Below are 26,303 nucleotides of genomic sequence, written 5' to 3'. Positions count from 1 at the left end.
CAAGAAACCCAAGGCAGACCCCATGAAATTCCGGCCCATCTCCCGTTCCTGGCAAAGGTCATCGAGAAAACAGTCAACTAACAACAGACCTGCTACCTCAAGGAGAACAACCTGGACTCTTGCCAGTCTAGGTTCCACTTAGAAAAAATGGGGGTCTGGCCCTATGGACTGAAGTGGGGTAGGGCCCAATAATACTTGACAAAGAAGAGGAACCCGCACTTCACGCTATTTTAGCGAATATCATTCAGAGGAAATGAACCAACTTTATCATGTTCATCTCGGCGATTTATTTAAGCCATTTATTCATATTGTTAAAATGAACAAAAATATTGAAACCAGGAAGAGAAAAGCGTTCTTCCCAACTATAACCACAACAATCAATAGTCTGAATTATACAACACCCTATGTGTAACATGAGTTGAAACACCTATTAACAATTCATGCAATTCATTTCAAAAAGACAACGTAGTGTTCAAAAAGAAATTATAGTACAAGTGAAAACAAAAGCAATTATAAAAAGTGAAAAACGATACCAACATTATTTACAAATGGACAATATATAGACACATTTTACAATAAATTGCCATAAATCAAGGGTACACGATAAACAGTTAATGGCAGCAATGATTCACAAGAAAAATTATCCCATGTGTGAACAATATTTTCTAAGGTCTAGGATTCAATCCTTTATGCCGACGCGTTTCGAGTGTGGGTCTCCAGTACCCAGACTCTCATCAGGGCCAATTTAATCGTTTTTCAGTCCTTTGACCTATTAAAATGAAAAAACTAATTTTGGATGCTTAATGGGGGCGCTTCCTTTCCACTTCTCAGATTCTTAACATAACTCCTGTCTGAGTTCCTTACCTCGGGGTTGCGGAGGAAGGTCTCTTTTTGAAGCTTGTTATTCGAAGTGTGCATGCGGTTCTAAAATGAAGATTGTTGAGTATTTGTTAATTACCATACTTCAACAATCGTCCTAGATAACAAAGTTAGAAAGGGCAAGGGTCAGGGCAGTGCTTCCTACCTGACATCCTTGTTTCCAAAATAAAGGGTAATTATTTTCTTCCCTCGTCTTTTTGGATAACGCGGTGGATCACGGTTTCATATTTATTTCTAAAAGAAGAGAGTAACCAAAAATAGCCAATGTGACATCGATCTCTATTTGGAGGGTGACGACCGCGGCAAGGTTGGAGAACCGCTGGTCAACTCACCGTCTATTTTCTGTGCTCTTGAATGCGGTGTCTCTGGTCCGCCGTCTTTGGCGGTAGCGATTTCTCCGCTGTGATCCTGCAACAGAGGATCGCCCGTTAGGGGTGCCGTCATGAACGCGTGTAGTGCGGTCGTTTTACTGAAACGGCGCCCTGCTTACCTATATCTTCAGATTCTCTTCTCTCACTGATCCCCGTCTGCCTCAATCACCAGTATGGGTCAGACAGGCAATCGTCTGACCCATACTGGTCAGACGATTGTCCTCTGTATCAACAGAGGACTCAACTCAATGAGTGAACTGAATAGACTCTAATGACAACTAGCATTCCGATTCACTACAACTCCCAGAATGCACCATTGAGGCATCACCGCACTGCAAACACCCAATTGGTCATTCAAGTTTTAAGAAACTCACAGACGATTGCCTGTCTGACCCATAATGGTGATTGAGGCAGACGGGGATCAGTGAGAGAAGAGAATCTGAAGATATAGGTAAGCAGGGCGCCGTTTCAGTAAAACGACCGCACTACACGCGTTCATGACGGCACCCCTAACGGGCGATCCTCTGTTGCAGGATCACAGCGGAGAAATCGCTACCGCCAAAGACGGCGGACCAGAGACACCGCATTCAAGAGCACAGAAAATAGACGGTGAGTTGACCAGCGGTTCTCCAACCTTGCCGCGGTCGTCACCCTCCAAATAGAGATCGATGTCACATTGGCTATTTTTGGTTACTCTCTTCTTTTAGAAATAAATATGAAACCGTGATCCACCGCGTTATCCAAAAAGACGAGGGAAGAAAATAATTACCCTTTATTTTGGAAACAAGGATGTCAGGTAGGAAGCACTGCCCTGACCCTTGCCCTTTCTAACTTTGTTATCTAGGACGATTGTTGAAGTATGGTAATTAACAAATACTCAACAATCTTCATTTTAGAACCGCATGCACACTTCGAATAACAAGCTTCAAAAAGAGACCTTCCTCCGCAACCCCGAGGTAAGGAACTCAGACAGGAGTTATGTTAAGAATCTGAGAAGTGGAAAGGAAGCGCCCCCATTAAGCATCCAAAATTTGTTTTTTCATTTTAATAGGTCAAAGGACTGAAAAACGATTAAATTGGCCCTGATGAGAGTCTGGGTACTGGAGACCCACACTCGAAACGCGTCGGCATAAAGGATTGAATCCTAGACCTTAGAAAATATTGTTCACACATGGGATAATTTTTCTTGTGAATCATTGCTGCCATTAACTGTTTATCGTGTACCCTTGATTTATGGCAATTTATTGTAAAATGTGTCTATATATTGTCCATTTGTAAATAATGTTGGTATCGTTTTTCACTTTTTATAATTGCTTTTGTTTTCACTTGTACTATAATTTCTTTTTGAACACTACGTTGTCTTTTTGAAATGAATTGCATGAATTGTTAATAGGTGTTTCAACTCATGTTACACATAGGGTGTTGTATAATTCAGACTATTGATTGTTGTGGTTATAGTTGGGAAGAACGCTTTTCTCTTCCTGGTTTCAATATTTTTGTTCATTTTAACAATATGAATAAATGGCTTAAATAAATCGCCGAGATGAACATGATAAAGTTGGTTCATTTCCTCTGAATGATATTCGCTAAAATAGCGTGAAGTGCGGGTTCCTCTTCTTTGTCAAGTCTAGGTTCCACAGCACCGAGACTGCCCTCATCACCGCCACCGATGATATAAAGTCCCTGCTTGACAACGGAGAAACAGCAGCCCTCATCCTCCTGGACCAGTCAGCCGCCTTCGACGCGGTCTGCCACCACACACTATGAACATGCCTCCACAAAGCCGGGATCCAAGAGAAGGCCCTGGACTGGACCACCTCCTTCCTGTCCGGCAGAACAGAGCTTCCGCCTCTCCCCTCCCCACCCACCCTCCCCTCCCAAAGCCACCGAGATGATCTGCGGCGTACCCCAGGGCTCATCCCTCAGCCCAACTCGGTTTAACATCTACATGGCACCGCTCGCCCAAGTCGCCCGTCAGCACGACCTCATCATCTCTGCCGGTGACACCCAGCTGATCCTCTCCCTCACCAAGTACCCCCACACCGCCAAAACCAACCTTTACGAAGGAATGAAGGCAGTCGCTAAATGGATGAGGAACAGCCGACTGAAGCTGAACTCGGCAAGACGGAGGTCCTCATCCTCGGATCCACCCCTTCGGCCTGGGACGACTCCTGGTGGTCAACACGCACTGGGAACCGCTCCAACACCCACTGACGACACACACACCATGGGGGTCATCCTTGACTCCACTCTCTCCAAGACTAAACAGGTCAATGCCGTCTCATCCTCCTGCTTCAACACCCTCCGCATGCTCCGCGGGATCCACAAGTGGATCCCCACTGAAACGGGAAGAACAGTCACCCAGGCCCTTGTCGGCAGCAGGTTGGACTACAGAAACACCCTCTACGCACAAGCATCGGCCAAACTCCTGAGACGGCTTCAACACATCCAGAACACTTCTGAATGCCTGATCCTCAACATCCCTCGCCACAGCCACATCACACCTCACCTGAGATCTGCACTGGCTCCCGGTCAACAAGAGGATAACCTTAATGCTCCTCACCCACGCACACAAGACAACACCGGACCAACGTACCTCAGACGAATCCGCTTCTACACCCCCACCAGACAGCTCCGCCGACCTCGGCAGTCCCCCACTTCAGAATAGCGACCTCCGGTGGCAGATCATTCTCCCACCTCGCTGCCAAGACCTGGAACACCCTCCCCATCCACCTACAGCAGACCCAAGACCTGCTGACCTTCAGAAAACTCCTCAAGACCTGGCTTTGAGCAGTAGCAGCATTCCCCACCCCAGCGCCTTGAGACCCTCACGGGTGAGTAGTGCGCTTTCCAAATGATATGATTGAACGTGAAATGTCAACATTTGTATCCATGTTCTGCTTGTGGAGTCCCCAAGATCTAGATCTGCTTGAAAACCTCTTGTTTTAGTTAGTGTGTGGTGTTTGCCTACCATCTTAGGCTGTCAGCTTCAGATTGCAGGCATGTATTGTTAATAGTCTTGTCCGCCTGCAACACTGCATTTGTGGCCTTTAATTTCCACTGGAAGATGTTCCATTAACTCTCCCATCCCACGGTTGGTGATCATACCATTCTAGTTGGGCGTTTGAGTTTGCTATACGCCAGTGTCCTGTCCATTTTTTTCCCCACCAGGTCTTTTCTTTTATTCTCCTTACCAGGAAATGGTCCATGGTTGTAATGGCTCTTTCCAGTGCAGTGACCATCAAGGGAGGAGTGTCACATTTCCACCGATTTAAAGCGGGTCTCTTAATGAGCAGTACTAAACTACCCTTTAAGTCACTGCTTTAGCTGGATATTTAAATAACTCAGCCCTGATCTAGCAGGCTTGGGAGCACTGGAAGGACACAGAGTCCGCCTCCCCCGTTCAGATCAGAAGCCACCAAAGTCATCTGCGGCGTCCCTCAAGGCTCCTCGCTCAGCCCAACCCTCTTCAACGTCTACATGAGCCCCCTTGCAGCCATCGCACTCCAGCACAACCTCAACACCATCTCCTACGCCGACACCCAGCTGATCCTCTCCCTCACCAACGACCCCACCACCGCCAGAGCCAACCTTCACGAAGGGATGAAAGAGGTAGCCGAATGGATGAAGAACAGCCGCCTGAAACTGAACTCTGACAAGACGGAAGTCCTCGTCCTGGGATCTTCACCCTCCGCCTGGGACGACTCCTGGTGGCCCTCCGCCCTAGGCAACGCACCCAAACCAACAGACCACGCACGCAACCTGGGCTTCATCCTGGACTCCTCCCTCTCCATGACCGGACAAGTCAACGCCATCGCCTCGTCGTGCTTCAACATCCTGCGCATGCTACGTAAGATCTTCCGGTGCATCCCCACCGAGACAAGGAAGACGGTCACCCAGGCCCTCGTCACCAGCCGAGACTCCAGCGGATCCAGAACGCCTCAGCACGACTCATCCTGGACATCCCCCGTCGCAACCACATCTCCAGACACCTGAAAGACCTGCACTGGCTCCCGGTCAACAAGAGAATCACCTTCCGCCTCTTCACCCACGCACACAAAGCCCTACACAACGAAGGCCCGGGATACCTCAACAACCGCCTCAACTTCTACGCTCCCAAACGCCAGCTTCGATCAACCAGCCTCGCCCTCGCCACCGTCCCCCGCATCCGAAGAGCCACCACAGGGGGAAGGCCCTTCTCATACCTCGCCGCCAAGACCTGGAACTCCCTCCCGACCCACCTCCGCCTGACCCAGGACCACCTCGCCTTCAGGAAGCAGCTCAAGACCTGGCTGTTCGAGCAGTAGCGGACCCCCCCCCCTAGCGCCTTGAGACCCCCGGGTGAGTAGTGCGCTATATAAATGCTTTGATTGATTGATTGGAAGAAACTTTAGCCCCTGTATAAGTGTCTCCAGGAGGAAACGTGCTTTTGATTGTTCTACTTCCAGTTACTCTCTGCAGGTGCCTGCAGTCTGCTTTACTACTGTGTTGCATGCAGGAATGTAATCTGGTGATGGTTTTGATGGATAAAACTACACCCCCACACATTCATCTGGCGAGTACAGAGATGTCTTGCCAGTCAGCTGTTTCCCCTGTCCAGGAGGCCTTCTTGCTGTTCTTCCTAAAGGTTGGAAAACAAACACTTCTTGCAGCTCAGATCGTGAACATTCCTCCCGACTAGCTAGTTTTCCATCCGGTCCTTGAGCTAAATCCACCTCAGGGCGGGGGGCGTCTTCCAAGTCTGGGGAGAAGCCAAGGTGACAGGCAGCAAAGACCTCCTGCCTTGACATGCTGATCAACCATCTTGCTTAGAGGAGGTGGCAACATCTTCTGACAGAGCAGGCATGGTCTTTGCCCTCAGAGAGCATAGGCTCTCACCTGCAGGGGATGAGAAACCAGTCTGTGGTGGTAGGCTGGTCTACACAAGTTAGGCAGCACACTAGAGGTTGGTAGGTTTTCATGGTAGGGGTACCTAGAAGGTACCCTATGGATGCATGCATTTATTAAAAACAAAAACTCACTGGAATAGGAGAGGTTTGATACCAAACCGCTTTGATTTCAGTGAAGCCATGATGCAAGCTAGGAAACTCCATCACAAGCTCCCAGTACATTCACTCAAGATGGCTTCACTGTTCACTGGCAATGTCTAAGAAATCAACTTGGACATCACAGGGGTATATCGGCTCATGCAGATATGTCCTCACATGTAAAATACACCCAGACTTGGGGCTGTAAGGCCAACTGTAAGGCGGACTAGTATATATTGTTGCATGCAGTGCCTGCAGGCATGGCAAATGGGATTTAGGTCCTAGGAAGTTGAACTTACGAAAGGTATGACTGGTATGGTAACGTTCGAATAAGTCTTCAGCAGTTATTTCAATAAATAAAAGTGAGATTTTGTTCCGTTTGTCAGCATTCATCGGACGAGTCTTCAATTGAAAGATACTAACAGTAAGTTTGTTGAAGGTGCTTCTTTTTTTTTTTTTTAAATCTGTTTATTAGCATAGTATGTGAAGCAGTTACACATATTTCAGGTTCAGTACATCTAGGTAAACCATGCAGATGTCTGCTTAAAACAAATATGTTGCTCTGTCATTTCGATTTTACATTTTATGGCGATCAGAACTGTCGCAGTTAAACAAACCCCTGCTTTTAGAAACCCTCCCACCACCCTCTAACAACCCTCCCGACACTCTCTTTGCAACTATCTAATGAAGTGAATAGAACGAACATTTATCTGGGTCCCCCTTAATAGTACAACATGTAGCCTCTTTTTCAGTACACTTAGTCGGTGCGAGGCAGCAAGCCAGTGATTGGATGTTCCTCAACCCATAACCATGCATCACAGCCGGTGACTGTGTGTGAGATGAAATTCCGGCTCCGGACATTTCATTCCATATTCGGTGTGTCACTGGTATCCTCGTCTTCCCCATCATCCCCCGTTTCAAACTCCCCCAGAGTGACAAACCAGTCCAGTGAGATCGGCCTTTTCCGTAGCCCTCTGTATTCTTCGTGTTGTAGCGCTTCTCCCTCTGCCCTGCCCCAGCGCACTACCTCTGCCTTCCATAATTCAGGGTTAGGTGGTTTAGGTGACTTCCATCTCATCGTGATAGCTCGCTTCGCTAATAATAGGGCCAGATCTGCAAAACGTGTCGCCACTGTCCTGCTGCGCTGGGAGGGTCTCAGCCCCAATAACGTGCCTTCTAATGTAGGAGATCGGGACAGGGCCCCTGCGCTTTCAAGTGATGCATGGACCGTGGTCCAGTAGTATCCTAACTTGGGGCATTGCCACATCATGTGTATCAGTGATGCATCTTCAGTGTCGCAACGGGGGCAATTGCTTTTAGCATCAGGAAACATCGTATGTATGCGGTGTGGGGTCAGGTAGGCTCTATGTAACAGCATTAATTGAATGAATTTGAACTTGGGGTTCCTGGCCACCTTTCTGGGAAATTGCAGTATTCGGTCCCATTCCTTGTCTCTCAGGGGCCTACCAATATCCTCCTCCCATGTCTCCCTGAGAAACGAGAGAGGGAATGTCCTCCCTTCTCTGATGCCCGCAGCAAGCCATCTCGTCAGATGTGCACCCGATCCCATTAGATAGCGCATCTTAGTGAGAGGGTTTGTGTCAGGTTCCTGTCCCTCCGGTGACCATGTATGTGTGATATAATTGCGAAGACCGGCGTACAGAAGGAATGAGCCCCCGGGTATGCCTTGTGTGGTTCTGAAGTCTTCAAAGGACAACAATTGCCGTCTGTAAACAGGTCGCCCACATGCGATACTCCCACGTTATGCCATGTGGTTAGTGCGGTCATCGTGAGAGCGCCTGTGCCCAATGGAATGCCCAGAAGTGGGATAGTGGGGGCATAGGATGACGTAGGCGAAGTGTATTTCAGAGCCTTCCTCCAGTAAAGGATCGCTAGTCTAAGAAGTGGTGGGACATCCCTCGGCATGTCCGAATTAGGTAGGAGTAGTATGTGTAATCTCCCTCTACCGTAGCCCTCCACCGACATGTCGATCTCTTGGAGATTGCGGCCAGCCACCCAGTAAGCCAGCCATTGAAGCTGACACGCGTAGTTGTAAGCTCTAAAGTCCGGCAGGCCCATACCTCCTGCGCCAGAGGGGAGTCGTAACTTAGACAAACTTATACGTCTGCGGCCGTGCCCCCATACGAGCTCCGAAAGGAGAGTGTCCAGGGTCTTAAATGTCGCTGCTGGGATCAGGTAGGGTAAGTTGGTGAAATAATATAGAAGACGGGGAAGCATCACCATCTTTGATATCGCTATCCTGCCGGGTATGGAAAGTGGGAGTGTCAACCAGAATTGAATCTGTGATTTCAGTGCTCTGATGGCCCTCCCAAGGTTTCCGTCAATCATCAGGTCAGACTCCCTATAGATTTGCATCCCCAAGTATCTAAAGGTGGTGTCCGCCATCTGGAATGCATGAGGGGCGAAGGGTAAGGGAGTAATCAAGTCCGTCGCCGCAAATGTGTAGCCATAGGACTTGGATTCGCTTATGGTCAGACCAGAGATCGCCCTAAAGTCGTCGAAGACCTGGGAAACAGAGCTCAGGTCTCCCCTCAGGTCTCGGAAATACAATATAATATCATCTGCGTAAGCAGATACAATATGTGCAGTCCCGTGTCTGCGTATTCCATAGTGGGGAGCCATCAATCGAAGCCGACAAAGCATAGGCTCAAGGGCAAGGACAAAAAGGAGGGGGGATAGCGGGCAGCCCTGCCTGGTGCCCCTTGCTATGGCTATAGGAGCCAATATAAGTCCAGAGGTGCGTACTCTCGCCGTGGGGACGGTATACAGCAATCTGACCCAGGCAAGGAATTCAGAGGGTATCCCAAATTTGGACAGGGTGGCGAACATAAAGTCCCATCTAAGGGAGTCAAACGCTTGTTTCAAGTCCAGAGATATGCAGCCCTCCGAGCGTCCGTCTCCACCGCCTCCGAGCATCAGCTGTGCTAAACGCCTAAGGTTCATGGCCGTGCTACGACCCGGAATAAAACCACATTGATCCGGGTGGATCAATTGCGGTACGTATTGCACAAGCCTCGCTGCCAGTACCCTGCTCAATATCTTGGAGTCAGTATTGAGGAGGGAAAGTGGCCTATAATCTGCCATTTGCAGCCCTTCCTTGGCAGGCTTTAATATAGATGTGATCAATGCCTGCATTGATGACTGTGGAAGGGACGACGTCCGTAAGGCCTCAACATAGATAGTGTGCAAGCGCGGTGCCAGGAGGTCTACGAACGTCGCATAAAAGTCGGCCGGTAGGCCATCCGTACCAGGGGTTTTGCCCTTGGGGAGAGCTCTTATCGCCTGCCTAATTTCAGCGATCGTAATGGTGCGCTTCAGGTCTTTGGCCTGACTCTCAGTGAGTTGAGGTAGAGCCAGGTCCCTCATGAAGGTCTCGAATGCATCTTCGGGTAGGGGCTGCGGAGGGCTGTAAAGTGTTATATAGTAGTCCTTGAACGCCGTATTAATCCCGAGTTGGGTGTTAGTTGGGTTGCCCGCCTGATCCAGAATATTCAGGATGGGATGATGAATTGGGGAGTCACGTAGAATGCGAGCTAGCAGGGGGCCGGCCCTATCCGCCTGTGTATGCTGCCTGTTCGTGTACTCTTTGTAGTCTAGGAGCCTCAGGTCTTCCAGTAGTTCCGCATGCCTAATGTGAGCCTCCTGTAGTGGCGTGAAGGGTGCATTGGTGCCAGCTGCCTCATTTTCTAAGGGCGCAAGTGAGTTCTCCACTTCCTTCAATTGGGCAATTACCTCACGTTTCCTACCCGTCCCAGCAGCCATTGCCGCCCCCCTTAGGCAAACTTTAAAGGCGTCCCACTCTACTAGTCGGGAGCTGGCCGTGTTAGTATTTGTGGAAAAGTATGTAACTATAGTGTCAGACAGGGAGGCTCGAAATACAGAGTCCTCAAGTAGATCTGGAGATAGTCTCCAAGTTGGGATGGGGGTCAGACGTCTACCCCACTGCCAGGTGAGTTCTACAGGACTGTGGTCAGACAGAGTTTTCCCCATGTGTAGGGTCTGGACTATGGAAACCGCTAGGGAACGGGAACAGAAAATGTGGTCGATTCGGGTGTGGAGCTGGTGGGGCGGTGAAAAAAAGGTATATTCCCTGTCTCGTGGATGTGCACTACGCCACACGTCTGTCAGATCCCATCCCTCGGACCATCTCGCTAGAGCCTCTGCCTGTTTTTTACTCTCAGCTGCCTGCAAAGGGGGATGTGACCTATCCAAAGCAACATCAAGTACAGCATTAAAGTCCCCCCCAATCAACAAGTGATGATCCGCCCAGTCTGCAAGAACCCCGTTCAACGTCAACAAGAACTCCGCCTGATTCGAGTTCGGCGAGTACACACCCAAATACAATAGCCTCCCCGTCCAATAGCCCCCGTACAAATACATATCGCCCCTCATTATCGATTCTGTGTTCCAGCAACTGGAAAGGAACAGAGCCGCGGAACCAGATCGCCGCCCCCCTGGAGAACGCAGAATAGGAGGTAGCAAAGAGCTGTCCCCTCCATTTCTTGCGGAGTTTCATGTTCTCAGCAGCATTCAAATGCGTCTCTTGTAGGCAAGCAATCTGTGTCCCCCTGCGGTTAAGTTGGGCTAATATCCTATGTCGTTTATGAACTGCCCCCATGCCACGCACGTTCCAAGTGCACATTTGGTATTTATTAAGCGGCCCCATTTCCATCTATGAGACGCAGCCGGGTGAAAAACCCGGGTACCCATGGTAGTCCGGTTCCGTGAAAGGATGAGAGTGTCTTACAACCCTGAATTCCCTGAACAAAAGGGTTCCCAGGCAAACGTGCCCGAGATCCAAACCATGGTGCCCAACGTGGGCACAAGTCAGTTAAGTTTGAATGCATTTCGGGGGTGACAGGCCTCTGTCAGTAGTCTCTCTCTCTGCGGCCTGCATTAGTTCAACAGCCCACCCTCGAATAGGCCCCCCATGCAACCCACCGCTTACCATACAAGTGGGGGGGAGACAGTCATACGTTACCGCCCGGAGGGGAGCATACTTGCAGCAGTTCAGAACTCCTCCGCCATCTGGGCTGTGACCTTCGGGAAGAGCGGCAAGCTGTCAACCGAACCAGACACCTCAGTGCGGGTGTCAGTGGAGATGGTGTGCCTGTCTTCAGCCGCTACCGCGTCATGTGCTGCCAAGGCCTCCTCCGTTAGCCGTTGTCGCTGTAATGAAGATGGGTGTCCGCCTGTGAGGGCACCAGAATGGTGCGGCTGCGCTGGTACACCATGGGAAGAGTGTTGTCCCGGGCTGGGGTCTTTGTCCTGTCGAGTCGGAGGGTTCCCGCGGTTTTCGTCCTGGCGATCTTCAAACGGGTCCTGTGAGGCCGGCGGTGTTAGGGTGACTTCCATCCATTCTTCTGCCTCTTCTGGTGAATCAAAGAAGTGGGATCTGTTGGCGTGTAGAATTTTGAGCCGTGCAGGGAACAGGAGCGCATATTTCATGTTTCTGTCTTAGTTTGCGTTTTACATTCATGAAGGTGGACCTGGCACGCTGCACAGTAGGAGTGAAATCAGGGTAGACCGAGATGTTCTTGTCCTCAAAACGTATCGGCGCCTTCTCCCTGGCTGCCCGCAGGACCGCGTCACGATCCTTGTAGTGAAGGAGGCGTGCGATCAGAGGACGAGGGGGTGCTCCAGGTTTGGGGGGCCGCGGCGGCATCCTGTGTGCCCGTTCCACACTATAGAGGGTAGTGAGGTCGTCTTGGCCCACCAACTGCCGTAGCCAGTCCTCCACAAACTGGGTAGGGTTCCTCCCTTCGCTTCTTTCCGGAATGCCTAGGATGCGGACGTTGTTGCGACGGGCCCGCCCTTCGGCATCGTCCACTCTATCCCACAGTTGTTTAAGTTGTTTCTCCACACCCTCCAACTTAGTGGAGTGTTCCGTCTGTTGCGGCACAAGGTCAGTCAGTGTGATCTTTTGTTCCGCTACCCGTTCTGCCAGCTTGTTATGGTCTGCCCTCAATAATGATAGTCCCGTCGCCATATTGTCTATTCGTGATTCCAGGGCTTCACGCGTCGCGCGTATCTCATTCAGGATGAGGTCCAATTTTGCATCCTGGGAGCCCCTACCGGTCGGTGGGATGATGTCCACATTGGAGGAGGCCAGTGGGTCCTCAGAGCCCGTGGACTGCACGTCCATCGCGGCTCCCTGGCCATGGGTCCTGCCCCTGGGCTTGCCCATGGATCTCGTGTGCAGGGCGACGCAGCAATGGGTACCCCCGGACGTCGTTGCCTACTCCGGAGACCAACCAAAACGCAGTCCACGGCCACCGGGGATACAGGGAGTAGTGTTCAAAGAGGACAGAGCGTTTATAGGGTCTATGCGCGCTGCACCGCAGTTGGGGAGCCCGTACGTCCACCGGGGCCAGCAGACAGTCGTGACCCCGGCTTCCAGGGAGTAGATGAATAGAGACCGTGTGGCCCCAGGTGTTGTCAGTCTCGACGCGGAATCCTGAACAGGAGCGCGATGGGCATCTATGCTGGGAGTATACGGTCAGGCGACAATGTACACGTCGTGCTCCTGCGCAATGGGCCGGTGTGGTTCCTCTGGCTCTCAGGGGTGTGTCCCACACTGCAAAATGTCCGGTCTGAGGGGAGCAACACCTCGGTTCACGGCCCCGTCTCACATTCAGGGCGCCGCAGTCCCGGAACTGAGGGTACTGCCCGGCTGTGCTGGCAAAATGGCGCCGGTGACAGACAACACACCACAGCCCCGGTGCACTCAGGAAAGTTCGGTCGGAGTCGGCCCTCCGGTCCGATGACTCAGGGAGCGGCAGCACTGTACCTGCAGTCCCAACCAGTGCTGCCGAGGGCAGACGCCGCAATGCAGAAGGGTGAGCAGGCAATCCAATCCGGGAAGGTCCCCGCGCGTCCCGCAGGTCCCACAGCAGGGCAGCCGGATAGTGCGCAGTGTCGGAAGGCAGGCAGCAGGGTCACGGACATGAGAGGGTGTTCGTGCGTGCTCCGGAGCCTCCGCTGGAGTCCACAGATACTTCTTTCCGGGGGCCCCGTTTGGACCGCGCTGATGGTGCAGTGCGAGCCGGGCAGGCCACCTAATTGAGCCCGGGGCTTCGCTTCGTCTCGAAGGCCGCTGCAAGGTCCGGTGACGTAGCGCTCATGTGCTGCTGGCCGAGTGGAAAGACACCGCACCGCTGCTTCCAGCACCCCCCCGGGGGCTTCCGGCGTAGAAATCAGGTGGGTTGCCGTATGGGGCTGCAGGATATATTGCTAGTATTTTCGGGCTATGGACGGAGCTTTGGAACTACGCGTCCACCATCTTCGGCTCCAGGCCACGCCCCCTTGTTGAAGGTGCTTCTTATATGGCTTTTCACTCTAGTGGTGAAGAGGAGGCAGGGTAAACAGTATGGTTTATCGTTTGGGACTCTTCTCTTCACCTCTGTTTTATACAGAGGTTACTTGTGAATTTAGCAGCATGGAATTTCCCTTATGGGTGAGGCACGAATGCCATATAATAATGTATACACACGTCAGTAGTGAATTCCCCAGTTTGACGCTGAATAATTTTTCTTGCTTAGATAAGACTCTGAAGAAGGAATCCCATCACAAAATGCATTGGGCGGGGCAGATTGCCATGTAAACTACAAGATAATTTGGTGATACATATATAAACTATGAAGGAATCATGTAAACTACAAGATAATTTGGTGATATATATAAACTATGAAGGAATCAATGTTATGATTTAGCAATATATGCAGTCTATTAGAAAAGGAAAATTGCATTAAGTATTTTCTCAAAGAAATATTTAAATGGACACAATCATGAAAAATTAAATGATTTGAATCTGTAAAACCCGTTTACATAAGATTTAAACTGAATAATAAATTTCCATAGCTGTACAGATAGAGTTCAAGGCCCTGGTAGTTCTTGGCTTTAGTTAAATTACATACGTATGGCAGGTAGCATACGTTTTAGTGTAGAATGCAATCGACAAGCAAGCAATATTTTGCCTTACATCGATTAGAAAAGGTGCGCACAATAAACACAAAATGGATACACTCCAGGCTGCGTGAGTTCATGCAGACAGAGGTGAATACACAACATAGCACATCTCCAATGGCAGTTCATGAGAGTGTGGTCAGGGATTCCCTTAGGGTTGCCCAATACATGCTGCAGCCCTTAAGGACCCTCTTTTGCATCCATGCCCTAGGTATCAGGAAACCCATTCTGTAGGTACTTACAGGAGTGCTAAAGTTCTTGCCAATTGGGTAAACAATTGTACAGTTTAAGGGAAGGATCCGACACTGATCTGGATAGCACTTCTGCCAAAATTGCATCATTTACCATGCAAAAAGTGGTGGTGACCATGACAAAATGGAGGACGTTCCTACCGGAGCAATAGCAGATATTCACTCTGCTCTCATACAGAACGTAGGTTGCATATGGAACCTGCTTCTTGGCAAATGTCCCCTGCTGCTGACACCATGGGGTCATTAACCACAAGTAGGGTGACAATCAACTAGGTTGCAGGTAAGACTTATTCTTGCCTTTCTGCAAGTACTAGGACATAGTATAGACAGAACCAGATTCAGCCTGATGAGGGCCCGAAAAAAGTTGGCACGATGAAAAAGGATGAATGAACCCCAATGTTTCACTTGATCCATTTTTTCAAGGCTTCATAAATTCTAAATAGAGGAAACTGCTACAGGTTTACACAGAGGGTGTTCGTTGTATGGACATTAGGAATTCCACAGTTTATTTTAATCTCCCTTCGCTTGAGGCCGCCTTGATGGTATTATTCAATCAGGGGAGTGACGAGCAGATTTGTGGCCTGCTCCGACTGATAGACTTCTCCAATATCTAGGATATTACTCCAGCATTGCCAGAGACCATCTTTAAATGTTCAAGTGTGGGCTTCACTCTCCTTTGATAGTGTGGAGGGAATACAATAAATCAGTTTTATAATACTGTGGCACACAACAGCAAGACAGTGGAAGCAAATTGTCCAGATCTTTTCACCTTGATTGAATTCATGCAACGCCATCCCTTATGTTGTAACAAAGGAGTTGTTGATGATAATTTGTTGGACTGGACTTTAGTTTAGATGGATTAATGGAGTGATTGATTTAATTCCTGTTCATTTGAAATTTTCTGTATATTCAATTTTAATTAACTGTACCCTTCAAAATATATAAAAATAATCAATTTTTTCATAAAATCAATTTCCCGTGTAGCAATTTCTTTTATTTGTTTGATTGGTCTCGGTCTTGAAAAGTGAGACTCAAATAACAGTTAACGGATACCATTTGGGTTGGATAGACTATAAGAATTGATTAACTTCCATGTCGATAATCTGCGATTGATTGACAAAACAAATTCCCTTGCTGGCACATTTTTTTTATAATTAATTGTGTGCCACACATGGCATTCCAATCAGACATGTGGTAGCCTCTGTAGAAGATTGATTCCATGGGAACCACATGCTCAGACTGGTTGAGCATGCATCCATCCAAATATAGATCATGCATTTCGAGCATTCACGTTGGCCTTGCACAGACAACCAACTACTACAAAAAAAATTCAGGAGCAAGGACCTCAGCTGAGGAGGCAGACATAGCCAACAGGATGTTATGGAACAGCAAATATTAGTATCATAAAGGGGACGGAAAACCTACACTGGGTCAGAACACAGACTAGACTTTAGAGACAACCTGATCAAGCCTTACTCCAGGGAAGGACATGTTAACCCTTCACTTGTAAACACCACTGGAAAATTGCTAAATAGCTTACCGTAGCAGATCTTTGGTCATCAAACATCTTATTTTTCTGGAGCTCTCTGAATAGCTCTCCACGTGGTGCATATTCCAAAATAAGGTACACTCTGGTAGCATCATGGAAGTAGCCATATAGCCTTAATATGTTGGGATGCCTGAAAGACAGATTGAGTGTTAAAAAGCAAAACTAGGATGTGCTCTGAGAAGTAATACCAACCTGGTATTCTATTTCAGCCTATCTACACTTTACCTCATGTCCTTCGTCCCTAGAATAAATGTATTTACTAGTACCTTATCTAAGATCATAACCTCAACCAATCTCTGTAGCGTTGATTCAGTCTGTGTCGTCCAAGTTCGGCCAACTTAAAGGCTTGTTGGACAACTAGCCCCTGCAAACAAAAAGATAGTTACTTACCTTCTGCAGCCTTTCTGGGGGTTGAATGGATTGAAAGAGAATTGATGAAATTGCATCAGTGCACTGTGTAGGTTGCCCACCAAGCTGGTCTAGTGGCTAGGCTGTGGGGATAACCACCAATGTACACTTCCTCCAGCAAAAAGCACCATGGCCAGGTCCTGCAGCCAACCTGACAAAGGCAGCTAACTCACTTCATAGTAGGGGTTGGGCAAAAGGACAGCCCAGAACCAAGTGTATACGGCCCACAGGAACCCGTCAAATTTATTTATCTTTTATTATGCACATTCTAAGTTGCACTCCCCATGAGTCAGTAAAGGATCCGAGATTGGGGCTTTGTTTGTGGCATTTCAAAGAGGCAAGGTACCCTGTACCTTGGTCATTAAAAATCCAGTGAAAGAAGTATATGGCTTGAACTGAGATGCTCTTAAAGAGACAGCCACTATAGGCTAACTAGAGCAGACCTAGCAGCATGTCTCGGTAGATTTAGTACAAGGCAGGCCTTGTACACCATTTTGCAATCGCTGTATTTTCTGTAATCTGGATTTAGTAATTCCCAGGTAGAGTCCATACAATAGTCAAACTGGGAGGGGACTGATGCTTGTAGAATTATTGTCCTTGCCGTGGGTGGAAGGACATCGAAAATCAATTTTTCGCCACAGCAACTATTTGGTGTTAGAGTGATAGGGCCGGATCTAGCCACACAGATTTGATATTTTTCCTTGGGGACAGGCAGGGCCCATTTTTATCACGCCACCAAGCTGAAGAACATTTAGAAGGGCCTTTTTCCAAAAACGAGAACCTCAGTTTTGTTGGCATTTAATTAATGCAACTATTGGTCATCCATTTATCCTCCTGTCAGGCACCTCTCTAATTGTACTGCCCTCCCCCTCCCAAACTCCTGTGATGAAGTAACTATAAGTGGTGTGTCATCCGCATAGGATAGAAGCGTTAAGTTATAACTTAATTTCAGCCTGAGAGATTAGAGATATTAAATAACATAGGGCTCAGGATCAAGTTCTGTTGCACCCCTTGGGTCAGTGAGATCGGGTCAGAGGAGTTAGGTTTTTGCACAACTTAGAAGGAGCAGTCCTGTAAAAAGTATGCCAACCATTGCCCCTCGTAGCAAGCATGTAGGCGTAAGCTGTTTGATGGGGTCCAAGGCAAAACAAATATTTTAAAATAAATTTGATGGGCAGAATGCTGAACAAAGTCATACATTTACCCCAGTAAAAAGAGCGGGCCTACATTTTTTTTTAAAACAATTTTTATTGATTATATTAAGCAAACACAAAGAAGACATCTTGGAGGACACAGAGTACATATGACAATATTAAAGTTTGAAATCAAAAGCGGGTAACAGTCTTGGTTTTTTACCTATTTTGGCATCTCTCATTGGAAGTCCGGAGAACTTCAGCAGTAAGACGTTTTCTTGGTTGTTAATCCCCCCTCTGAATCAGTGTCACTATCTTCAGGATCCGAGAGAGGATCACAAAGGTCACACCCCTGTAAGTGTTCCATGCGCCCCATAGTTTTCCCCATTTTTTGGGACACTTCCTGGTACGATATACCACCCTCTGTCACCATATCCATATCCGCACTCCATTGCGCTAGGGTCGGTACTTCAGCAGCACCCCACTTCTGCGCTATATTCCTTTTTGCCACCATTATGCCCAAGGTAGCCCAACACTGTCCCATACGTGTAAGATTGTTCGGCTCCCACATGTTCAGAAGGCACCGTCTGGGTTCTGGTACTAGTGACACCCCCTCAACCTGGGAGATTCTCCTTATGACCTGCGACCAGTAGTTCATGAGCACAGGACAGTCCCACACCGTGGGCCTACATTTATTGCTCCCAATGCCATTCCAGTTTAGATCCAGCCATATGCAAATCAGTCTTGACACTCTTCCCCCATGGGAACAGTCCTGCCTGAACTGAAACTGTGTAAAGGAATGAGGAAGTGAAACGCGCTGCCAAACTGACAGGATCACTGATGCTGGTGGCAGCCTAAAGGGACACCGGACTCACCCTGGTACCTTCGGGAAACGAAGACGTCCTTGAAGGGCCCGCGAGCCGCCCACTCTCAATTTTGGACGACTTTCAAAAAACAACGCATGATTTATGGATAAAAAACGAGGAAAATAAACGAGTGGCAATATTCCTAAATAGGAAACGGCAGAAACACAACAGGCTCTCCCCAAACTTTAGATTCAGAAAGGCGCACAGACTCTACGAATCCATGAAATTTGCTTTGGATCAACTGAACTTACCTCAAGTCCCCTGAGGTTTAAGAAACGAGGGAAAGAATTCATTTGGCCCTGATGAGAGTTTGTGAAGAACCCTCCCAAACTCGAAACGCGTAGGCGAACAGGATCAAGTCCTAAGTCTTGAAATATAGATAAACTGCTTAGGAATTTGAAGCCTACTAACACTTCTACCGAGCGGTGGTTGTGTTTTCAGCAGACTCATTGGAAGTCCGCTTATCGGTCAAATATTGTGATTAAGTGTTCATTATGTTGTGATTGAAAAATACTGATTGAAAAATACTTTGACATTTTCTTCCCTTTTGTGTGATATGGTATCACTTTTTTTCACATTATTTATTAGGTATATGTTTTCACATTGTATATGTAATTTGATTCATGTTTCTGTGTTGTAAAAATTAGACATCGCGACATTCATGGTGTACATGAAGGGCAATGATATTTCTCTTGACTTAAAAAATATTCAGCAAAGGTTGCTTTTTATTGAATAAAACGGCACAATTAATTGCCAAGATAAACATATTAAGTTTTGTTTATCTTTTTTCATCTGAAATTGAATGGTGTGAAATGTGAAGTGTGGGTTCCTTTCTTTTTCACAATGAACTGAAAGGGCGGCACTCAGATCTAAAAATCAGTCCTGCCGTCTGACCCCACCATCAGCATAGCGCAACAGGGATTCTGTATCCAATAGTGCCAACTCAGTGGTGCGGTGTGCCCAGAAACCGGTTTGAGTAAGATGCAGTAGATTGGCCTTAATAAACTTGAACTGGCTTTTCCCCAGGTTCAGTGACTTTTGCAAAAAGGGGTGATAGGTCTTAAGTTTAACTATGAGGGCTTTTTCAGGAGCAGAACCACAATTGCCTGTTTAGGGGCACTTGTTGAAATGAAAGACTTGGCTAATAGGATGCTAAAATAGGGCAGGATAGCTTCTTGTGCTTAAACCAGGATTTCAGCAGGGGCTGGGTCCTATGGAGACCCAGATTTTTGACCCCCATAGCCCACAGAGCTCAGCTCAGGGTGGACCACAAAATTGAGAAGGCTAGCTTCTGAACAATGGTTGTCAGGCTCTTTTCCTGCCACACAAGTTTCAAGCTTGACGGAAGGCCTCAGACTTTTGAGATCTTAATAGCGAAAAAACCTGCAATTTCGTTACAGCTTAGTTTTGAAGGTGAAGTGTAGACTGCCACCCGTTCTAGAGAAGATATGTCTTTGATCATAAAAAAATAAAAATAAAAAAATCTTAGTTTGCGGAGGCCTCAATTTTCCAAGTACAATGAGCTCTACAAGTGCAGTTTATTAATCAATGGTATCCTTTTAACACCTCCTTATACGCCCTCTTGCTTTCAGTACTATAGTCTATCCACCATACTTGCTTGACGTTTACAGTCTTTCCTGGAAAAAATTAAGTCTTTTGTAAACTACTCTGGTAGGGTGGATGCGGGACCTCTATCTGGGTTAGAGGGGCCACCTTATCCAGGGTAGCTTTGACCCAACTACAGATGCCAGCAAAATCTGCATCCACATCTTTACCAGCCACCGGAGTTGTTGGATATAGAACGTGTAGCAGATCCTCCCGTGGCATTTCCATCCACCTACAGGATTCCGGTGTGTGAATTTGTGCGGCCCTACATCTGGTAAGGTTGCATCGGAAAGGGTATGAGTATGATCTGACCAAATTACCTGCTCAAGGGGCCTGCACTATGATGTTGGCAACATGTGCAGAAATAGGATAGAATGTAAGCCCCAGCTGTTGCCGGGGGGGGGGGGGATGGGTTTGAACAAGCTGCATTAGCTGCAGGTACCAAAATCTTCCACCAATGTGTTAGCTGCTGGGCAGTTTATCATTGAGATGCAAATTCAGATCCTCTAAAACCAGATGCCTAAATCGGAGTGGATAGTATGGTATTAAATCCTAATTTATTATGCTAAGTAATCAGAGATAAAGTAATATTATGAAAACCTCACAATATATAGCCCATTGGCTTTCATAACTTAAGACATACGCCTCACTGCATATTGGCTTTGTATGTAAAGCCAAAATGAGGCACACAAGATGGTATTTTAAAGTTCAATAAAATATCAATCCCCATCAAAACGTAGTGCAGCTTGTCTATGGAATCTCTATGGGGCAATTGACCATGTGTTATTGCCAATACCTATGGCATGAAATGCAGTTTTGACACTGCGCATGGATTGTTTTTACTGCTATTATGAATTTTCCGTTATTAACATATGCCCCATTACTTCTCATAATGTGTTAACATTTGAAACATAAGTTAAGATGGCCTCCATTTGCAGATGGGTTTTAAGCTGTAGCCCTTGTAAGTGCATGTATCGTCTTACAGGTGGTTGAATTACACATTACTTACACATCAACAAGCCGAACACCAAAAAGCGCCAGATTTTTGTTTCTCTGCACGGTGAGAATGTAACTGAATAAAACAGTTGCATTTAACTGGATTGGACATTTTCCTGCCATAGCCAAGTGAGTCTCAATTTGGTGGGAGTGGAGTGTTGGGTTTATGGACAGATTCCTCACCAGATAAGCGCACCGCTGCTGACTGGGGTCCCCGGCAAAGAACTGGGAGTTACAAATATATATCTATACGCACACACAGAACCCTCAACTCCAATAAAAGACCATTGCTCAAACAAAACTTTTAAATGTGGTGTGAATAAGCTAGATACAACTCACCTTAAATGAGACTGGATTTCAACTTCTCTCCTTAGCTGATGTTCAACTCCTGCCTTTTCCAGCTGAGATTTGAAGAGCACCTTCAAGGCTAGAATGAATTTGCTTTGCTGCTCACGGGCAAGATACACATTGCCAAACTTTCCTTTACCCAATGGTCGTCCAATTTCGAAATCTTCCAAACACCACTGTTTCCTAACAAAATTTGTAATTAATAAAAATGGAAAGATGTAAATGTTGAGTAAATTCAGACCATGGTTTTGTCAAGTAACAACCCAAAATGAGAACCACACCAACTTCATCCAACAAACCTAAGTTACACAATACCAAAATACTATGAAACAAAATCCATTGCCAACTTTGACTTAGCACTCGCCAATACTTCTGCCATCGAACCACATGTTCAGTACAAAATTAATGTGTTTTGTAACACGTATCTTAAATTACTTTAGCTGTGCTGGGGCTTTATCCTTTTAGGCCACCCATACACTTTCACTGGGGAGGCAGGTGGGTCGCTTGTGAATCCTGAAAACTGCACAACTTGTTCCATCTAACTTTTGCAAGATAAATACTTTCTAGACTCACAGGCTGTAAAAAACACATTAAAGGATGGGGTTTGCAAAAAAAGTGAAACTGTCCTACTTGTGCCCTCCGGTTTCATAGGTATCCACAACACCGTAGAAGCGCAGATTAATGACCAAGCACATATTTAAAATGGAACATTCACACAAAAAAAAAAAAAAAAAGAGCTAGTGCACCGTTGCTTGTTCAAAAAGGTCTTTCCCGTTAGGCTGTATCAGGTGTGTATATTGGTGCTACCCATCTTAAGACCGGAATTTTTTTTGTTACAATGGATAACACATTCCTTAGTACATTAGAATCGCATATAAGATGGCCGCAGGGTAGGAGCTCCTGGCTAGAGCTCCGAATGCTTGGGATTCCACTTCTGGATTTAATCCCGGTTAGCACCCAGCTTGCCGTGTAACGTTGCTTCCACAAGTAACTGGATTCGTAAATACAAGTAACGAACTTTTCAACTACAACCACGGCGCGAGAAAGGAACGAGTTGCCCCCGCCACCGGGCTGCATCTGACCATCGGCGGAGCCGGGACGGACGCTTGGCCAGGGGTCCCTGCTTGCCGTGTAACGTAGCCACCACAAGCAACTGGATTCGTAAATACAAGTAACTGGAACTCTTCAACAACAACCTCGGCTCGAGAAGGGAACGAGTCGCCCCCGCCTTCTCCGGACACTGGGCTGCATCTGACCATCGGCGGAGCCGGGACGGACACTTGCTGCCTGGAGCCCGCTGTGGCGCTGTCTGGAGCCTCTCATCAACCGGAGACTGTGCTCATCGCGGGTGAGAACTGAGTCGCCCCCGCCGGACACCGGGCTGCCCCTGACCATAGGCGAACCTGGGTCTGACGCTTGGCTGCCTTGTGAACCGACTTTGGCGCTGACTGGAGCTCTCTAGGGTTCCCTGCTCGCAGTGGCGCTGATGGGAGCATGCTAGGGGCCCCTGCTCTGACGCTGACGGGAGCCGGTTAGGAGTCCCTGCTCTCCCCGGAGGTCGGGACCGTCGCAGGCGAGGATCGAGCCCCCCCCCCCCCCCCCCCCTCCCTGGACATCGGCAGAGACGGATTCTTGACTGCCTGGTTCACGCAGTGATCTAGCAACGCTCCGGGCGAATGAGCGGAGACACCCGGCACGATGTGTTTACAGATCCGATCAAGAGTGATGTGACTGAGTGTAGCCCCGAGGCAATCGGGAAACACTCAACATCGCCTATCGAGGCGGGAGGGGCTGCAGTAGTAAGGATCTATGGCCGTATGCAGTACTAAGGACCCTGACGGCGTGAACCTGCCAACTCACACGGAGCTGCGGACTGCTGCTGCGTGAAGCATCAGACTCTGACGACGCGAACCTGCGGTGCCACCTGCTACTTCTGAGACCCTTGGAGCAGACCTGCAAAGAGTGGTTTCCACTTGTAAGAAATCGATACACACTTCAGATATGCACACTCTGGCTAGACCTCTGATGCCTGCAAAACTCTGTCAACTTCAGCATAACTACTGAGCAGAAACCACACAAAGGTATTTACTTCACCCCATTCACTTGCAAGCATTCTAAACCTCCTTTGTTCAAAATGGCTGGGGTCATAAACTGAAGCTATAAATCCCCTCCTGTACCTCCAGACGCCCACGAGGCTCCTCCACAACTCCACATGAGATCACCAAAATAGAGATAAGACTCCCTCCCAGCACGCTAGAAACTGGGCTAGCTCGAATAGAAAGTGAAACTGCCCTTCCCTGCTCAAAAAGCAACAACAACTAACAGAGGACTAAAGTCTCTATCCACACTATTTGGCGGCCATCTTAGACTAGTCTCTCTCATTGGCGGCCATACTGGGCTAGTCACTCATCAATTGAGCATATCCTAAGAACTTATCATTTAAGACTCATCTCAACTGCTGCACACCCTACATAGCTATGTATTTACACCTTCCTGTGATAGTGTCTGCATTTTAGTGCAATATTATATGTCTACTTGTATTTTGTACATTTTTTGTAACCTCACCCACTTCACTTTTTCTCCTTCCTGTGATAGTGTCTGCTCTATAGTGCAATATCATACTTCTATTTGTATTTTGTACATTGGTGTAACCTGCACCCATTTCACTTTCTCATGTAATGCACCGATTGCTACCTCATACCTTTGATGCCCACTAGTCTCACGTTTGATATATGTAACTGTTTGCACTTTTTATGTGTGGTCCCGTATACCATCAGTATTATACTCAGTATTATTCCCCCTAGTTGTATTCTGTATATTTTTTGTTCCCTGCTCCCATTTCACTTTTTCCCTACACGGGTCAGCTTTGTAACCTGCAACCAGTTCACTTTTTCTCCCGTACACTGGTTGCACTTATAGTTTGGTCCAGTACAACAACAGTATTATACTTCTACTGGTACTGTGTACACTTTTGTAACCTGCACATTTCACCTTTCCTCATGTAACACACCGATCGCTACCTCATATCTTAGTGGATCACTAGTGTCACTGTTGATCCAGGTAACCCACTGTTTGCATCTGCATTTGTTTTCTTATTCCGGTACTTCACTAGTGCTCACCCTCCTGCACCTACCCATACCGACATCCCAACATGGATCCCGTCGGTAAGCACACATAAAATCAACTACCCACCCGTTCTCTCCAAAAAAGCAGTTAAACGCTTTAAACACAACTTCCTGAGGTCCCACCCTGAAACCCCCTTTGCTGACACTTACTTCTCCCCGGTCAATGGTTCCATGAACACTGATTTCATCTTCCACACCATACGCAGAGCTCAATGGAGAAAAGCTTTCTGCACCCTACTCACCGTCTCCACCACCAGGAAATCCACGCATGGGCTAACACTCTACATCACACCATCCCAACTCTTCCCAGGCAGAGCCACCATTACTATCTACAACAACGGGATTGTCCTAATTCAATCCACAGACAGGAACCTGGAACTATTAGACAACCTGTTCCCCATTTTCAAAGAACACCTCTCCAAGACGCGGACCCTCGCCCATATCACCTCGAGTCCTACCACCCCTGACTTCACAGCTCCCACCCACAACAATTCTAACATAAGGCAGCATCAGGTAGACACCACACACTCTTCATCCAGAGACAGACCCTTCACCCCTGACTCCTCAGCTCCCACCCACAACCCCTCTATCCTAGTCCAGCCCCAGGTAGCTTCCACACACTCCTCAAGCATAGACACAGATCTCTCCCCCTCAAACACCATAGGCACTCCCATCCCCCATACCAACCCTCTGACTTCCACGCATACCATTACCAACCCTCGCACCCCCGACATCACAGCCCCCACCCACTACACATCTAACCTAGTTCAGCACCTGAACACGCCCAACGTCATATTCCACCCTGTATCCCCACCCATTTTCAGTCCCTACTGCCCTCTAACTGCGCAGAACACACCTCTTTTCTTAATTTAACTCCCCTGCCCCACAACGGGACCATCTCCAATCCCATTTCCCCCCCATCCTCAGCCCCCATTACCCCCCGTCCTGCACTCCCACCACCACTAACATACACCAATCCTCCACCTTGCTCCCTCCGTCTACCACCTATGCCCTCACTCATACCACCAACCTCCTCCCTACCTCATCAACACCCCTCCCGCCTAAACCCTCTCTCCCCCTAACACCAATCCGTATACTGACACAACGGAACCCTGCACCAACACCAGCTCACTCCCCCACCTACACGCTACTTCCCCGGTCAGTCACTTACCCCGGATTTCCATTCCCACCTCCACGCTGGACAAGATTATGGCCACCCTCATCCAGGTCAAAGAAGACACGCACATCAAAGAACTACTATCCACTCACCCCACACCGACCTCCTCTTCCCCCTCCCCTCCCAACATGCCAACCCTTCCGGTTGACTCTCTCACTCAACGCTCCCCTCACTGGACTTCAATCCCTGTTCGCAACTGCAAAAAACGCCCTCGTCGCCCCTGCAACCCTCTTTCGGACCTCGACACTCACCCTCCTACGACCCAGCTCTCCAAAATCACACTTCCACCTCACACCTCACCATTCCCACGATACACTCAAATCCCCTTAGACCCCCCACACTAAACAGCAGAATCTCCATCCCTAATAACCTTAGAAAAATCCCTCTCTCTAGAACCCTCTACCACCCTCTACACACCCCGTCTCAAATGCATTCTCCTCAACTGTAGATCTGCCTCGAAACATTCAGCCGCCATCGCTGATCTCATCCTAACACTGGACCTAGACCTAATTATCTTGACTGAAACCTGGCTAACTGAATTTTCTACACCTATAATGGATATTCTGGTTCCTCCCAACTACC

General features: G+C 48.0%; 1 protein-coding gene across 6 annotated transcripts in view; it reads right to left on the bottom strand.

Moving 5' to 3' along the window:
* Positions 1 to 26,303, bottom strand: part of AURKA (aurora kinase A) — a 223,395-nt gene that overhangs the window by 14,734 nt on the left and 182,358 nt on the right. For all 6 annotated transcript variants that reach the window (XM_078652011.1, XM_078652012.1, XM_078652013.1 and 3 more), the window contains 2 exons: positions 21,411 to 21,602; positions 16,055 to 16,193 (listed from right to left, as the gene is read on the bottom strand). In XM_078652011.1, coding sequence (XP_078508137.1) covers positions 16,055 to 16,193; positions 21,411 to 21,602 — 331 coding nt within the window. The remainder of the gene's footprint in view (positions 1 to 16,054; positions 16,194 to 21,410; positions 21,603 to 26,303) is intronic.

This window comes from Lissotriton helveticus, chromosome 7, assembly GCF_964261635.1.
Source record: "Lissotriton helveticus chromosome 7, aLisHel1.1, whole genome shotgun sequence".
NCBI lineage: Eukaryota > Metazoa > Chordata > Amphibia > Caudata > Salamandridae > Lissotriton > Lissotriton helveticus.
This window is presented reverse-complemented; position numbering and strand designations above follow the sequence as displayed.